Source organism: Pholis gunnellus, assembly GCF_910591455.1.
Source record: "Pholis gunnellus genome assembly, chromosome: 8".
Taxonomy (NCBI): Eukaryota; Metazoa; Chordata; class Actinopteri; order Perciformes; family Pholidae; genus Pholis; species Pholis gunnellus.
This window is the reverse complement of record NC_136534.1, coordinates 24,618,628-24,636,145: the sequence shown is the minus strand read 5'-3', so window position 1 is coordinate 24,636,145 and position 17,518 is coordinate 24,618,628. Positions and strand designations below refer to the sequence as shown.

The 17,518-nt window shown below is 39.7% G+C and overlaps 3 protein-coding genes across 3 annotated transcripts; all 3 read left to right on the top strand.

Annotated features, from left to right (window-relative positions):
• Nucleotides 1-1,313: 1,313 nt before the first annotated feature.
• On the top strand, nt 1,314-6,265 carry LOC306699822 (uncharacterized protein). The gene is made up of 6 exons (XM_079164586.1): nt 1,314-1,382; nt 1,744-1,808; nt 2,479-2,764; nt 3,024-3,178; nt 3,991-4,270; nt 5,891-6,265. The coding sequence occupies exons 2-6, from the start codon at nt 1,748-1,750 to the stop codon at nt 6,036-6,038; spliced, it is 930 nt and encodes a 309-aa protein (XP_079020712.1). The 5' UTR covers nt 1,314-1,382; nt 1,744-1,747; the 3' UTR covers nt 6,039-6,265.
• Nucleotides 6,266-7,004: 739 nt separating this feature from the next.
• LOC306699578 (fucolectin-like) lies at nt 7,005-9,655 on the top strand. The gene is made up of 4 exons (XM_079164218.1): nt 7,005-7,269; nt 7,557-7,711; nt 8,370-8,649; nt 9,466-9,655. Exons 1-4 carry the CDS (start codon nt 7,115-7,117, stop codon nt 9,611-9,613), a joined length of 738 nt encoding a protein of 245 aa, XP_079020344.1. The 5' UTR covers nt 7,005-7,114; the 3' UTR covers nt 9,614-9,655.
• Nucleotides 9,656-12,128: 2,473 nt separating this feature from the next.
• Nucleotides 12,129-17,110, top strand: LOC306700077 (uncharacterized protein). The gene is made up of 7 exons (XM_079164973.1): nt 12,129-12,195; nt 12,557-12,633; nt 13,502-13,772; nt 13,985-14,062; nt 14,500-14,654; nt 15,084-15,351; nt 16,916-17,110. The coding sequence occupies exons 2-7, from the start codon at nt 12,561-12,563 to the stop codon at nt 17,076-17,078; spliced, it is 1,008 nt and encodes a 335-aa protein (XP_079021099.1). The 5' UTR covers nt 12,129-12,195; nt 12,557-12,560; the 3' UTR covers nt 17,079-17,110.
• Nucleotides 17,111-17,518: the final 408 nt, after the last annotated feature.

Genomic DNA, 17,518 nt, shown 5'->3' with positions numbered 1-17,518 from the left:
CACGGTATCAGCTGAAAGACTGTGGGTCTTAAAACTAGATTTTCACGATGGAAAAGCTCCTGAAGATATGAAGCAATTTATAAATCCATTTTTAAAATTCCAAGTTTCTTAATATGTAGTAATTAGTTTCAATGAAGTAATTGACTAAATCCACTTCTTATATGCAGTATATATATATATATATATATATATATATATATATATATATACAGTATATAAGAAAACACACTTAATATTATTATATTACAGTTCTGCTACGCACTGTTCCTTTAATTATTATGAGTGGCTCGGCGTTGTATTATCAAAGAGGCACACCAAGTATCATACTTTGGCAAGTAAAGTGGAAGTAAACTGGAGAGAGTTGGATAATGTTTGTGTGTTTTCAGAAGGAGAAACAGAGAAGTAGCAGAGCATTTGAGATGTTGAAACAGAGAGACATTAAAGAGATGCTGGCAACATTTTTTACATTTTTGGGAATAAGCACATTGCGCAAAAGAAATTATAAATCTGCAACTAAGCATTTTCAGCATTAAGGGTCAAATTGTTCAGGTCAAAAGCACAGAGAAAAAGGCTGACACCAGCTATTTTCCTCACATGGCAGTTAAAGAGCACATTGCAAAAGACCTCTAAAAACACCACTCTGTGAAAAACACTCTGTTACAAGTAAAAGTCTTGCATTCAAAATGTTACTTAAATATAAGAACTAAAGTACTAAAAGCAAATGTAATTAAAGTATCACAAGTACACGTTAGGCAGAGTAGCCCCTTTGAGAATGTTATATAATTATTATTATTAAGTAGAATATTATTACAGATAAGCAGTAGATTAATACCACAGCTGGCTGAGGTGTGGCTATTTTATTACTACACTGATGGATGGTTTAATCTATGATAATACATCATATTTCATTAATTGATCACGTTTTAATTGTGAAATCATAATCTGCAAAGTAACTTTAGTTTTCATACAAATTAAGTGGAGTCAAAAGTGCAATATTTACCTCTGAGGTGTAGTGTAGTAGAAGTATAAAGTAGTATAAAATGGGAAAAATCATGTACAGTACCTCACAATTGTAAGTACAATACAAACTCTTGAACCAATATCATCGGTAATGAATTGATGTGTGTGATCTTTGGCACACTTCTGTAGATGCATTTCTGAAATTGAGTCACGAGTTTAGGGAAGGGAAATACATGTGCATGGGAGTAAACCGATGGCATGTGATTGGATAAGAGTTGAAGATGAATATGGTCTGATTTGTGATGATTGGTTGGATACGGTTTCACCGAGACGCATATAAAGAGCACGGGAACTGTTTAGGTTTTAGGTGTTTGGAAGCTTTTTTCTTTTTCATTGAATCATCCGACTGTTGGGGACTCCAGGTAACACTTTTCATTCCTTTGTTGCATGAGATCATCTTCTGAGTATCTTTAGCATGTCGATATGTACCTCTGGAGCACATGGAGGCAAATAATAGTTGTAATGGTTTTAACCAGAATTGTGAAATGTAACTGAATACTTATACTATGTATATGCACTCTCCTTTGTACTACATCTGCTGAACAGCAGTTTCCCTCTGGATGAAGTTCTCTCTAATCTTATTGTTGAAATCTAACACGTTCAAGATTATTGTTATAATCACTCCTCCAGAATTCCAATAGGACACATATTACACAAGTAATAATGAATAATAAGACGTGTCATTTAAAAACAATATGGTTTATAAATGATTTTCTCAAACAGAATAATGAAACTCAGCGTTTTGGTTCTCCTGCTCCTCCTGGAGACATGCTCAGTTTACACTTATGGTGAGTATGATCTGAGAGTATGTGTGACGTCTTTATTGTCAATCATCACCAGGAGGTGCACGTATGTCTGTTTTGTTAGCAAGAAAAGTAACTAGTATATTTATAAAAATTTACTTTTTAACTGTTGGGAGTTTAAGTTTTTCTAGTTTTTCTAGTCTGAAAGGAAGCAAGACATTTTTTTTAACTTAATTTGAGTTTTTTATACGGTAATGTGATTATGTTGTTTTTGAAATCGTACTTTTGTTCTTCATGAAAATGAATTTCCCTCCTCAAATTAAACTGCATTGGCAGACCAACGTCCTCTTTTCTGCAAACTTGTCTGCAACAACTTCCTGCAGGATTTTGTAATGAGCAGAAAGTTGAATGTGGCTCATCAGACTTAAGGAAACACATGCAAAGAGACGCAAACAAATCAACACATCTTTTGAACAAATTCATCAATTTGGCAACACATGCAAACACAACCAAATACACAAACGCGCTATAGTTGATTAAATAACAGTGAGCTAATGGCTTAAGTTTACACCAAGAGAATATAATGTTGAAACACATGGTCTACATCACACTAAGCCATGGAGTAATAAGCTGTTAGACACAGATTTATGCTTAACAATTCACAAACTATCTTCCTTTATATCTCTTTTGTGTTTTTCAACCGTCCCATTCCCAGAGAACGTGGCCTTGCGTGGAAAGGCGACCCAGTCAGACCGTTGGGGGGACGCGTTTGGAGCTGCTTACAATGCTATTGATGGAAACCGTGAAAATATTTACAGTTCGGGATCATGCACCCACACTGACCAAGAGACCAACCCCTGGTGGAGAGTGGACCTGCTGCAGTCCTACATCGTCACCTCCGTCATCATCACCAACAGAGGAGACTGCTGCGAGAACAGGCTCAACGGGGCAAAGATTCACATCGGCAACTCTTTAGAGAGCAACGGTGCCGCAAACCCAATGTAAGAAAATATAAAATAAAAAAAGACAGTTAGCTGCAAGCTGCAGGCTCAGCTATAGATAGATAGATATGTGGCACCTTCAGATGTTATTTCCACAAATATATGTTAGTTTTTTTCGAAGTATCATTATGCTAATACGTGAGGAGAATTCAACTTTCAAGATTAAAACAACAAGCTTGTTTCTTTCATCTTCGTGTTAAAGGACTACAGGTATAAAATGTGCTTCATGTGCTGTTTTCTTTCTCTCTCTCTCTGTTAGGGCTGGTAAAATTACTAGAACTGATCCAGGCGAATCGGTTACTCTGACTTTTACTAAACGTGTGGAGGGACGTTACGTGACTGTGGTTGTACCGGGTTCAGATAAATACCTCACACTCTGCGAAGTGGAAGTCTACGGGTACCGTGCCCCGACTGGTGAGCATTTGAGCTATTACATGAATTAGTATGCAGTGACATCGCATCTATAAACTGTGGTGTCAAATAAAATAGCCAAATCCAAATAGCCACCTGGTTCTAACGAGTGGTCACATGACAAGATGCACCAACCATAGGCTGAGCAAGGGCTCCATACACACAGACAGAGACGAGGAAAATGCATGGAGGAGAGATAGGAGAGGTCAAAATGGGTCAAAATGATGCCAAACAGCTCTGTTATGATAGATTATATGATATGAGTGATAAAAAAAGAGAAATATAGTGAAATATATAGTTATATAGTATATAAAAGTACCTATAACTGGGGTTTGCTTCACTTTATTTACACCAAATCTTTTTGTGAGGCACCTGCACCCTTTGTGCTCTGAATTGTGAATGTTTTTAGGCTAGCCAGGGCCTCATTTAATAAACTACAGTGCTTTTTCTTCAGGCAAACCTGGGAAGTTTGCTGTGTTCAGTCTTCAGCTACTATTAACCAGTAACATATACACAACATTTACTCATCTCATCAAATCTCACAATTCCTAGTGTTATTCAAGCGTCAACATTTTTAAAATAGACCTTGCAGTTACAGAATTGTAGTCTCTTTTGTATGGGTTACAATTTTCGAGAAGAGGCCTAAAAAAAAGGCTGAGGGTCCAAGAGGTTAATTCTGTTTTTGTCCTACATTATGTCTGCAGATTTATTCACATTTTCTTGATGAGTCATTGGAGATATTAAATTGAACATTGCAAGAAAAACAAGACCAGCATCAGAAGTCACACATGTTGCATGTGCATTTTCTTTTGCAGGAGAGAACCTGGCACTCGGAGGAAAAGCATCACAGTCGTCACTGTTTGAGTTTGGCACTGCATATAACGCCATAGATGGGAATCCCAGCAGCAAGTGGGAGCACGGCTCCTGCACTCACACAAAGAACGACATCAACCCCTGGTGGCGACTGGATCTGCGCAAAACCCACAAAGTGTTTTCTGTTAAGATAACCAACCGACAGGAAGACTCGGACCGACTCAATGGAGCCGAGATCCGCATTGGAGATTCCCTCGACAACTTCGGCAACGACAACACCAGGTAGTTTACAACATGTTCATTTAAAATCCCTGTTTCTTCATTTACATCTTTATTTGTAATTTCATTACAGCTGCTCTTTGTTACAGACTGAAATATCTCAACTATTACTGGATGGATTGCTGAGACATTTTGCTCAGACATTCATTTTCCCCTCAAGATGAATTGTATTGAATTTGGTTATCCCTTAACTTTTCATCTGATGTCATCATCGGGTCAAAACTTAAACCTTAATACCTGCATACTATAGTGTCATTCCCATCAGTATCAGCTGTGCTTTTGAGTTAAGTGCTAATTAGCACGTTAACATGCTAACATGTTAAACTAAGATGGTTAACATGAACACAACCTATTAAACGCAGCATTTTAGAATGCTGACATTAGCATTTAGCTGTGTAGCCTCACAGAGCTGCTACACTTTGCCAGCATGGCTGTAGACTTCTATTACAATTAGGGACGGGTATCATTACGATTTTATCGATAATCGTACTCTTATCAACACATGCTCATCGGGTCGGTTCCTTATCGATACTCTTATTGGTTCTTTTTGATTATTCTTGCATGTAAACAAATAGTGTTTCTTAAATTCAGAAATATTTACAATACATTCGCAGCTGAACAATTAGCTAAGTGATGAGCTTTAATTTATTATCCTGTTATGATCAAACTCCGTATGGCATCACTAACGTTACCTGCAGAGGGCGAGGACGAGGATGGACGGATGCTCAACAAACAGTAGAAAACTGAGCATTTCTGCAGATTGATGTTCTACTTGTTGGTCAGATGTGATAAACTGCTGCTGTTTCCTCCCTTACTCGTGAGGGTTTTATTGCATTTGTGATAACAAGAGTTCTCAGCATCTACTGGAGTGAAATGTAGCCGTACTTTGGATCATTTTGTTCTCTCTGCCATGATGTGTGTCTCACGCTGTGTCTGTGTGTGTGTGTCACAATGAAACACAACGACAAAGAGACAGAGAGAGGAGGTTTAAGACGACGAGATCTCACTCTGCAACTTCTAAAGTACCGAGAGCAGAACCTCCAGACCTTATCAATACTCACTTTAGAACCGGGGTCCATTTAGAACCAAGTTTCAGAGGGCACCTCTTATTACAATGGATGAAAGTGATTAATCCACTGATAACTGTTTTTTAAGGTGATAATATCTAAGTATTGATTTTACTTTGTTGTGCTGCCCCCATGTGGCCAAAAAAACAAGTATTTCAGAAAACACCTCTGGCATCACAAAATAAACTTCAGACCATCACTTACAAAACATAATCGGCTTCGCTCGAAGCTACACCTCTGACCTACCAAGCCCAGACGTGGCCGCACATTAGATCAGCAGAGGAAGCTCCTCTCGCTGTTTCTGCATTTGTAACCAATGGTGACCGTGCATTTGCTCTCATGGCAACTAAACTGTGGAATAAATCACTGTTCACATAAATGCTAAATGCATCTCTGGCTTTAGACTGACTTGTTTTTATATCTATATGTCCAATATTTTATTTTATCTGGTTTTTACGGTTTTAAAGTATGGTTTTCTTACTGCTTTGTGCTCTTTGTTAAAGCGACAGAGACCAACCTTTTTTGTTGTCAACGTCACTTCTGTTTCTTCTGCCAGGTGTGCTGTGATCACAAGTATCCCATCAGGTGGCGTCGGTGAGTTCCAGTGTAACGGGATGGACGGTCGTTACGTCAACGTAGTCATCCCAAGAGAAGAGTTTCTGACTCTGTGTGAGGTGGAGGTGTATGGCTCTCCCCTGGATTAGGGATGAAGAAGTTCACAATAAAAACCAATATCAAAAATCACTTCTTTTGTAAACCATGACTCCATTGTGGGATTTATTTATGGCACTACTTGGTGCGTAAGCTTTAATTTCTAATACTGTTGAGTTGTCTTTTGTTCTTACCAAACTTTTGGTTTACTGTCACTACCTGCTGCATGATAAAACTGTCTGTCATCAATACTGAAATACAATTAAATCTTCAACACAGACTATCGTTCTTTTCATTGATCTGAATCAAAACTGTTTTTCTTGCATTTAAAGTTTTATCGACCACAACTGTGTGATACATTCAGCATTTAATGAAAGACACTATTTTATTGAGAGTTTTGAGAACGTTGGGCTTTAGACTTGAATCTACAGCAAGATATCACTTCTGATATCTCTCCAAAATACTTGGAGTTGTGGTGAAAGGAAGCAAGAAATTTTTTTTTACTTAATTTGAGTTTTTTATACGGTAATGTGATTATGTTGTTTTTGAAATCGTACTTTTGTTCTTCATAAAAATGAATTTCCCTCCTCAAATTAAACTGCATTGGCAGACCAACGTCCTCTTTTTCTGCAAACTTGTCTGCAACAACTTCCTGCAGGATTTTGTAATGAGCAGAAAGTTGAATGTGGCTCATCAGACTTAAGGAAACACATGCAAAGAGACACAAACAAATCAACACATCTTTGGAACAATTAATCACCGAGAAACAAATTTATCAATTGGGCAACACATGCAAACAACCAAATACACAAACGCACTATAGTTGACTACATAACAGTGAGCTAATGGCTTAAGTTTAGACCAAGAGTATATAATGTTGAAACACATGGTCTACATCACACTAAGCCATGGAGTAATAAGCTGTTTGACACAGATTTATGCTTACAAACTATCTTCCTTTATATCTCTTTTGGGTTTTTCAACCGTCTCATTCCCAGAGAACGTGGCCTTGCGTGGAAAGGCGACCCAGTCAGACCGTAATGAGAAGGTGTTTGCAGCTGCTTACAATGCTATTGATGGAAACCGTGATGCTCATTTTAATTCGGGATCATGCACCTTCACTGTTCGAATGGCCAACCCCTGGTGGAGAGTGGACCTGCTGGAGTCCTACATCATCACCTCCGTCATCATCACCAACAGAGGAGACTGCTGCGAGAACAGGCTCAACGGGGCAAAGATTCACATCGGCAACTCTTTAGTGGACAACGGTGCCGCAAACCCAATGTAAGAAAATATATCCCGCAACCAAAGAAGACAGTTAGCTGCAAGCTGCAGACTCAGCTGTCACCATGTGGAGGCGATAGATATGTGGCACCTCCAGATGTTATTTCCACAAATATGTACAGTATATATACGTTAGTTTTTTTTCGAAGTATCATTATGCTAATACGTGAGGAAAATTCAACTTTCAAGATTAAAACAACAAGCTTGTTTCTTTCATCTTCATGTTAAAGGACTACAGGTATAAAATGTGCTTCATGTGCTGTTTCCTTTCTCTCTCTCTCTGTTAGGGCTGGTAAAATTACTAGAACTGATCCAGGCGAATCGGTTACTCTGACTTTCACTGAACGTGTGGAGGGACGTTACGTGACTGTGGTTGTACCGGGTTCAGAGAAATACCTCACACTCTGCGAAGTGGAAGTCTACGGGTACCGTGCCCCGACTGGTGAGCATTTGAGCTATTACATGAATTAGTATGCAGTGATATCACATCTATAAACTGTGGTGTCAGCCAGTAGATAAAACATACAATATCAAAACTCTTTTTATGTTATTAATGTTATTCACATTGTATGCTTATTGGCTACATTTGCATTTAAAATAATCATATTGTAGCGACCCCTCGATAAGGAAAGCTACGAGACGTTATCTTGCTTGTTGCACTTTATTAGTGAACAGAACACAGGCTACTGTGGGCCGCAGCCTGCGCCAAACAACAGTCAACACTGCTACCCGTTCTCTTAACATGCTCGACAAAGCGCTCCCGGTCATAGACGAGCTCTACACATGCTAGCAGGACAACAGCAAAAACATCCCACCTCGCTCTCTTTGCCAAGGCACGGAATGGTGAGGGGGAGGGAGGGTCTGGGACAGGGGCACCAACTATTGTCTGAGAAGGGCAGGGCGAGACAATGGGGGTCATCTGTTGTTGTCCTATATTATGTCGGCAAATTCATTAAAATTTTCTTGATGAGTCATTCGAGATATTAAATTGAACATTGCAAGAAAAACAAAAACAGCACCAGAAGTGCATTTTCTTTTGCAATAACTGCAAAGAAGCCCAGGTAACACTTTTCATATTTGTAAGTGTGTTTGTTTTGCAGGAGAGAACCTGGCACTCGGAGGAGTAGCCTCACAGTCGTCACTGTTTGAGTTTGGCACTGCATATAACGCCATAGATGGGAATCCCAGCAGCAAGTGGGAGCACGGCTCCTGCACTCACACAATGAACGACATCAACCCCTGGTGGCGACTAGATCTGCGCAAAACCCACAAAGTGTTTTCTGTTAAGATAACCAACCGAGAGGAAGACTCGGACCGACTCAATGGAGCCGAGATCCGCATTGGAGATTCCCTCCACAACTTCGGCAACGACAACACCAGGTAGATCACAACATGTTCATTTATAATCCCTGTTATTTCATTTACATCTTTAGATACATTTGTATTTTCTTTACGGCCGCTCTTGTCAATGTTTTTAGCCACAGCTTTGTTACAGACTGAAATATCTCAAATGCTACTGGATGGATTGCTGAGACATTTTGCTCAGACGTTAACTTCTAAAGTACCGAGAGCAGAACCTCCAGACCTTATCAATACTCACTTTAGAACCGGGGGCCATTTAGAACCAAGTTTCGGAGGGCACCTCTTATTACAGTGGATGAAATGACTCTGCATAGTGAAAGTGATTAATCCACTGATAACTATCTGTTTTTTAAGGTGATAATATCTAAGTATCGATTTTACTTTGTTGTGCTGCCCCCATGTGGCCAAGAAATCAAGTTTTCTGAAAAAAACTGGCATCACAAAATAAACTTGAGACCATCACTTACAAAACATAATCGGCTTCGCTCGAAGCTACACCTCTGACCTACCAAGCCCAGACGTGGCCGCACATTAGATCAGCAGAGGAAGCTCCTCTCGCTGTTTCTGCATTTGCAACCAATGGTGCATTTGCTCTCATGGCAACTAAACTGTGGAATAAATCACTGTTCATATAAATGCTAAATGCATCCCTTTTTAATCTGGCTTTAGACTGACTTGTTTTTATATCTTCTGGACAATATTATATTTTATTTCATCTAATTTATCTGGTTATACTGTTTTAAAGTCTGGTTTTATTACGGCTTTGTGCTCTTTGTTAAAGCGACAGAGACCAACCTTTTTTGTTGTCAACGTCACTTCTGTTTCTTCTGCCAGGTGTGCTGTGATCACAAGTATCCCATCAGGTGGTGTCGGTGAGTTCCAGTGTAATGGGATGGACGGTCGTTACGTCAACGTAGTCATCCCAAGAGAAGAGTTTCTGACTCTGTGTGAGGTGGAGGTGTATGGCTCTCCCCTGGATTAGGGATGCAGAAGTTCACAATAAAAACCAAAAATCACTTCTTTTGTAAACCATGACAGTGATTCCATTGTGGGATTTATTTATGGCACTACTTGGTGCGTAAGTTGTAATTTCTAATTCTGTTGAGTTATAACTATAAGCTATAGCTAAATGCTAACACGGAAAACCGAAATAGCAGAAAACACGCCAATAACACACTGAATCCAAAGATATCTTCACTATTTATCTACGTGAAACCACCACAGAGCTGTGAGCAAACAAGCACCAGAACAACAAACCAGCTTCACCGCTAATATTTCATAAACTTCTTACCTTTATGCTGTTTTGATGTAAACAAAGGCATATTTCCCCGGGTCCTACTGTTCTATCAACATCCTGTGGCGGCTCTGAACTGTTTCCTGAAGACATTGGGATCAATCTAACTTAGGGTAACTAACATTTGACCTATTTCAGTTTTGGCCAATGGGTTTGACCCATGGGGGCGGATCACGGTTTTTGATTATTTTATTGGCTTAAAATTCTGTCAAACAACTCGAAGATCGCCTCATACACGCCTCACACTCTTCCGGTTCAAATCTTATGTCACATGCGCAAATCGGCCAATCACAGGCTTTAGTAAGGTTCAAATACATCACGTAAAACTCAAATTCAGACGAAAATGAGCCATATTTTACAGGTTTTTATATAGCCAAAGCTCTCAAAATGATGCCAAACTGCTGTATTAGATAGATTGAATACTATTAGTGATAAAAGGAGTGACATATATTGTTATATAGTATATAAAAGCCCAATAAAACAGCTATTTGTGCTACTTCCAAAATCAGAATTGACGTTGGCTGACCTCAGCTGACCTTGATTTCTCAGGCATACTTCACTTTGTCAAAGCCAATTTGTTTTTTAAAAGGACTGCTGACATGTTGTGATATGATTTGGGAGAGTTTAGGCCAGATTCTGCATCATTTCAAATCAATAAAAGTGCTTTTTAGGTTAAAAAAAAAACGAACCTGAAAATTCTCAATTTGAGCTGTGTGTAACATTCGTCCAGCATTTACCAGTAACATATACAATGATATGTACACATCTTAACAAAGCTCACATTTATTTGTGTTATTAAGCCATTTAAATTATTCAAATAGACCTTGTAGTTAGCGAGATAAGCCCCTTTGCGTAAGAGTAGGACATTTCCGAGCACTGCTGGCAACAAATTATACATTTTTGGGAATAGGCACATTGTGCAAAAAAATAAATAAATCTGCAGCCAAGCATTTTCAGCATTAACGGTTCAGGTCAATAGCATCTACCCGGTCACGGCTGTTTTCTGTCCTGGCCCCACAGTGGTGGAATGAACTTCCCACTGACGTCAGGACAGCGGAGTCGCTGCCCATCTTTCGGCGCAGGCTGAAAACTCACCTCTTCAAGAAGTACTACCCTGAGCCTTCCACTTAGCACTTATTTTATTCGTATTAGCTTATTGCACTTATTGTAATCGTATTAGTTTGTTGCACTTATTGTATTGCGTGTTAGCTCGTTGCACTTATTGTATGTTTGTTTCTGCACTGTACGTTTGCCCTGGTTTATGCTCTTAGATACTTGTTTAGCAAAGGAGATGCACTTATGACTTCTGGTGACTAGTAGTTCTCTTGAATACCGATGTTGAATACACTTCTTGTAAGTCGCTTTGGATAAAAGCGTCTGCTAAATGACTGTAATGTAATGTAATGTAATGTAGCACATAAAAAAGGCTGACACCAGCTGTTTTTCCTCACATGGCAGTTAAAGAGCACATTGCAAAAGACCTCTAAAAAACCACACAGACACCTTTGAAGTACCATACAGTGAAGTCTTGAGTAAGGAGCATCAGGCTGTTGCAAAATAACTGGACTGACAGCTTTGCTTCTCTGAACTGAAGTTGTTGGTTATATCTCTGAATTATACTTCACCAGTTTATGAAGTGCAGATTATTCACCCATTCTCAACCATTCCTCCTGCTGTAATGATCCATTTTAATCAAGCCATAGTCTGCAGAGGTTGTGAAGGATGTCCAGTAAGCAATGATAGAAAAAGTACTTATACAAGTTACTTCAGTAATAGTAACAACACCACTCTGTGAAAAACACTCTGTTACAAGTAAAAGTCTTGCATTCAAAATGTTACTTAAATATTAGAACTAAAGTACTAAAAGCAAATGTAATTAAAGGATCAAAAGTACACGTTAGGCAGAGTAGCCCCTTTGAGTGTTACACAACTGTACACAAGGACATGTTTCCAGCAAATCCAAAGTGTGAGAGTTCATGGTTGACACTTTTGGGAAGTTGACTGATATTTGTCTGGTTGGGCAAAGTTCTGTTTATCTTTTAACCATTTACATACGTGGTGGGTATAACGCAACAGTTTATTAGTGCATGGGAGTAAACCGATGGCATGTGATTGGATAAGAGTTGAAGATGAATATGTTCTGATTTTTGATGATTGGTTGGATACGGTTTCACCGAGACGCATATAAAGAGCACGGGAACTGTTTAGGTTTTAGGTGTTTGGAAGCTTTTTTCTTTTTCATTGAATCATCCGACTGTTGGGGACTCCAGGTAACACTTTTCATTCCTTTGTTGCATCAGATCATCTTCTGAGTATCTTTAGCATGTCGATATGTACCTCTGGAGCACATGGAGGCAAATAATAGTTGTAATGGTTTTAACCATAATTGTGAAATGTAACTGAATACTTATACTATGTATATGCACTCTCCTTTGTACTACATCTGCTGAACAGCAGTTTCCCTCTGGATGAAGTTCTCTCTAATCTTATTGTTGAAATCTAACACGTTCAAGATTATTGTTATAATCACTCCTCCAGAATTCCAATAGGACACATATTACACAAGTAATAATGAATAATAAGACGTGCCATTTAAAAACAATATGGTTTATAAATGCTTCTCTCAACCAGAATAATGAAACTCAGCGTTTTGGTTCTCCTGCTCCTCCTGGAGACATGCTCATGCTGGAGACCTCCTTTCATTTATGGTGAGTATGATCTGAGAGTATGTGTTTTCTCTGGATTTTCCGTTTTCTCACAATTTGGTATAGCAGAGCATTCAGGTTTGGGCTATAATGTACACAAAGCTCTGGTGAACCCCACAAAAAGGAAGAACAGTCACAGAATGTCAGTGTAACTAAGCAAAGCTATTAAAAGACAACAACTTGATTGATTATGTATATATATATTTTTATTAATGGGACTTAACGGCCCATAAACTTTGGCTTTGTATCAACACGAAAATATTCATCACATATGACATACAAGCTCCCAATCTCCCTCTTCCTATAGCTAGCTACTCGACTGATAAGTTAACTTGCTAAACACTGGCTATGTATGCACTAGCCTAGACAGCATGCTAGTGTCATTAGCATGTTAGCATCGATCGCTAGCTTGATATTATAACCATCACCATGTATATACAATAGGCTATGTAGCCAGACCCAGACATAAATTATACATCAAGCTAGTTGACATCTGTCACACTCAGATATAATATTTAACTTGACAGACAATCCGTTGAACTTGAAGATCTGAAGACTGAACTCGTGAACTGTTTTTTGATTTGTGGAGAAAGTATTTTGAGTATTTTAAATACAAAATTACTCCACTCTAAAGTATTTTGTTACAAATTACGTTCAATTTTTAATTGGCCCAATCAAATACAAATGACAAAATACTCAAAAGTAATTGAAATACATATTTCAAATACAAGTGATAGAAATACTGCCCATCTCTGTCTACATCACACTAAGCCATGGAGTAATAAGCTGTTAGACACAGATTTATGCTTAACAATTCACAAACGATCTTCCTTTATATCTCTTTTGTGTTTTTCAACCGTCTCATTCCCAGACAACGTGGCCATGCGTGGAAAGGCGACCCAGTCAAAGCGTTACAAGGACGTGTTTGGAGCTGCTTACAATGCTATTGATGGAAACCGTGATGCTGATGCTAATGCGGGATCATGCACCCACACTGTTCAAATGGCCGACCCCTGGTGGAGAGTGGACCTGCTGGACTTGTACATCATCACCTCCGTCGTCGTCACCAACAGAGGAGACTGCTGCGCGGAGAGGCTCAACGGGGCAGAGATTTACATCGTCCACTCTTTGAACAACCCACCGTAAGAAAATATATCCCGCAATCAAAGAAGACAGTTAGCTGCAGGCTCAGCTGTCGCCATGTGGAGGCGATGGATATGTGGCACCTTTAAATGTTATTTCCACAAATTCATATATAAAATCTTTTTTTTTATCCTCTTTTGAAAAAATAAGTATCATTATTACGTGATGTTGGAGCCATAATGTGGTTTTGTTGTTTTCTTTCGTTTTTGAGGGGAACACAGCATAAATATGTGTGCAGTCCTTCTGGCGTGGATCATCGGCTGATACCTTGCCCTAAAAATGCAGTTAGGTAAGTGCCTGGTAATGAGCCAGGTGTGTGTGTGGACGGGAAGCCAACAGTTTTAGACCGTCTCAAAGCAACTAGTCGTATCAAGGCAACTTGTCGTGTCAATGTGGAGTCGCAGGTGATATATTATCCAGTCCAGTATCCTATGTGTTTCTGTTATGGTGTCATGTAACCGGAATAAATGGATCAACGGATCAAAAGAAAGATTGCATTGGACAATGAAATGTTTGTGGAACACGCGTCCGAACAAGTTCTCCCGTTCACCCCCCAGTGGCATTTAGATAGAAAAAATGGATATTGGTTAAAGTCACTACACGTGAGGAAAATTCACTTTTCAAGAATCAAAAAACAACAAGCTTGTTTCTTTCATCTTCATGTTAAAGGACTACAGGTATACAATGTGATTCATGTGCTGCTTTCTTTCTCTCTCTCTCTGTTAGGGTTGGTACAATTCCTAGTGCTGGTCTAGGACAATCTGTTTCTGTGCCTGTCACTAATCGTGTGGCGGGACGTTACGTGATTGTGTCTCTACCGGGTCCAGACAGATTCCTCACACTCTGTGAAGTGGAAGTCTACGGGTACCGTGCCTCGACTGGTGAGCATTTGAGCTATTTCATAAATTAGTATGCAGTGACATCGCATTTATAAACTGACGGTGTCAGCCACTAGATAAAATAATATAAAACCAGTTTTTATGTTATTAATGTTATTCATGTTGTATGCTTATTGGCTACATTTGCATTACAAATAATCATATTATAAATGGTGCTTAACATCTGTATCCTGCATCCCACATAATACCTTTTATTTTACATTTAAAGTTTAATTATATCTGAGTGATACATTTAGTTATACTTAAGTGTTTAACTTAATCACATTTTCTTGATGAGTCATTGGAGATATTAAATTGAACATTGCAAAAAAAAAAAAAGAACAGCATCAGAAGTGCATTTTTTTTTTTTTCAATAACGGGAAAGAAGCCCAGGTAACACTTATCATATTTGTAAGTGTGTTTGTTTTGCAGGAGAGAACCTGGCACTCGGAGGAGTAGCCTCACAGTCGTCAGTGCATACATTTTTGACTGCGGCGCACGCGATAGATGGGAATCCGGGAAACGGGTCCTGCACTCACACAAAGAACGACATCAACCCCTGGTGGCGACTGGATCTGCGCAAAACCCACAAAGTGTTTTCTGTTAAGATAACCAACCGAGAGGAAGACTCGGACCGACTCAATGGAGCCGAGATCCGCATTGGAGATTCCCTCCACAACTTCGGCAACAACAACACCAGGTAGTTTACAACCTGTTAATTTATAATCCATGGTTTCTTCATTTACATCTTTAGATACATTTGTATTTTCTTTACAGCTGCTCTTATCAATGTTTTTAGCCACGGAAAAACCTCTGGTATCACAAAACAAACTTGAGACCATCCCATATGAAACATAATCGCTGTTCTCTTTCGTAGCATTGGCTTCGTGTCTCACATTGTCTCACATCTCATCAGAAGCTCCTATTGCATTCTGCCAGCCAGGATTGGCTGGAACTAAACACGTCAGTGTCAAGAAGATTGGAGGCCCTCCCCTTATAAAGGGGCTTGACGCTACGCTGCCAGTAATTCAAAAACTTCTTCTCGCTACGACCAGAAGTTCCAACCTTATATCTCTTGAACTAACTGTCTTTCTGGGACCTAGCTTAACTGTCCATAGACACGAGCGAAAACTCGGTCACCGGGCACTTTGTTCACGGGCTGCTCGGTTATTAGAGAGTTACCGCTCATACTAGTCTGTCACCAAACAGTAGTCTGAGCTGCTAAATGTGGAGAGTAGCAATACTTTCAACAGCTAGCCAAACCAAGTGGCAACACTCCGAGGTAGCAATACCCCACGAAAGTGAAACACTTTCCTCAAACCGTTAGTTTCACGAGGCTAACGCATCACAGAGTAGCAATACTCCCGCTGCACAACCCGCCTGGAAGTCGCAACACTCCCAGTCGGCCCCCGCTACCCCTAGACACACCGGGCTAATAGCACACACAGCGTAACTATAGCTTTACAGCTAATTATCTCTGCTAGTGACCATGGCTGCCGCTTTTGTCCCTAAAGCAGATGAGAAAATGCAGGCGCGAGCTGGGACACTCACCAGATGTGTGTGATGTGTCTTGGTTTGAAACATGCCCAAGCAGCCTTTGATTTGAGTGCACGCACTGTGACCGATTCTCCCTCAAAGTCAGTACTTTCCCAATGTGAGACACGAAACGAATGCTATGAAAGAGAACTTTAGGTTACTTGCGTAACCCCGGTTCTCTGAGTAGCATGAGTGAGTGTCTCACCAAACCACCCTCATTGCTCATTCGTAGCGAGAAGAGGTGAGCATTTTTGAATGACTGGCAGCGTAGCGTCAAGCCCTTTTATAAAGGGGAGGGCCTCCACCCTCCTTGACACCGACGTGCTTAGTTCCAGCCAATCCTGGCTGGCAGAATGCAATAGGAGCTTCTGATGAGGTCGAGCTGAAGGCGTTCCCAATGTGAGACACTCACTCATGCTACTCCGAGAACCGGGGTTACCTAAACGTTTCCACATTTGCAACCAAAGGTGACCGTGCATTTGCTCACATGACAACTAAACTGTGGAATTAATCACTGTTCACATAAACGCTTAATGCATCCCTTTTTAATCTGGCTTTAGACTGACTTGTTTTTATATCTTCTGGACAATATTATATTTTATTTCATCTAATTTATCTGGTTATACTGTTTTAAAGTCTGGTTTTATTACGGCTTTGTGCTCTTTGTTAAAGCGACAGAGACCAATCTTTTTTGGAGTCAACAACGTAATTTCTGTTTCTTCTGCCAGGTGTGCTGTGATCACAAGTATCCCATCAGGTGGTGTCGGTGAGTTCCAGTGTAACGGGACGGACGGTCATGGGATGGACGGTCGTTACATCAACGTAGTCATCCCAAGAGAAGAGTCTCTGAGTCTGTGTGAGGTGGAGGTGTATGGCTCTTCCCTGGATTAGGGATGAAGAAGTTCACAATAAAAAAAACATTAAATCATTAACACAGCCTATCATTCTTTTCATTTCAACCCTTAATGGTCTGAATCAAAGCCTTTTTTCTTGCATTTAAAGTTTTATCGACCACAACCGTGTGATGCAATTAGCATGTACAGGACATAAAATGTATCATCTTTGGTGGAGGCCATTAAACACAAATGTACCATTATATACTTTTAATTAAAGACACTATTTTAATGAGAGAATTTTAAGAACTTTGGGCTGTAGACTTGAATCTGCAAGAAGATATCACTCCTAAAGGGACTGAAGAACTGCAAACACATCCCAAACACATGTCCCGTGTGAAAACAAAGGCAAACGTTCACTTTAAGCTTTTGTTGGATGCTTGATTTTGTACCGTTGTTTGTCGTCTAAAGCCAGGGCGCTATAGAATACGATTGCGG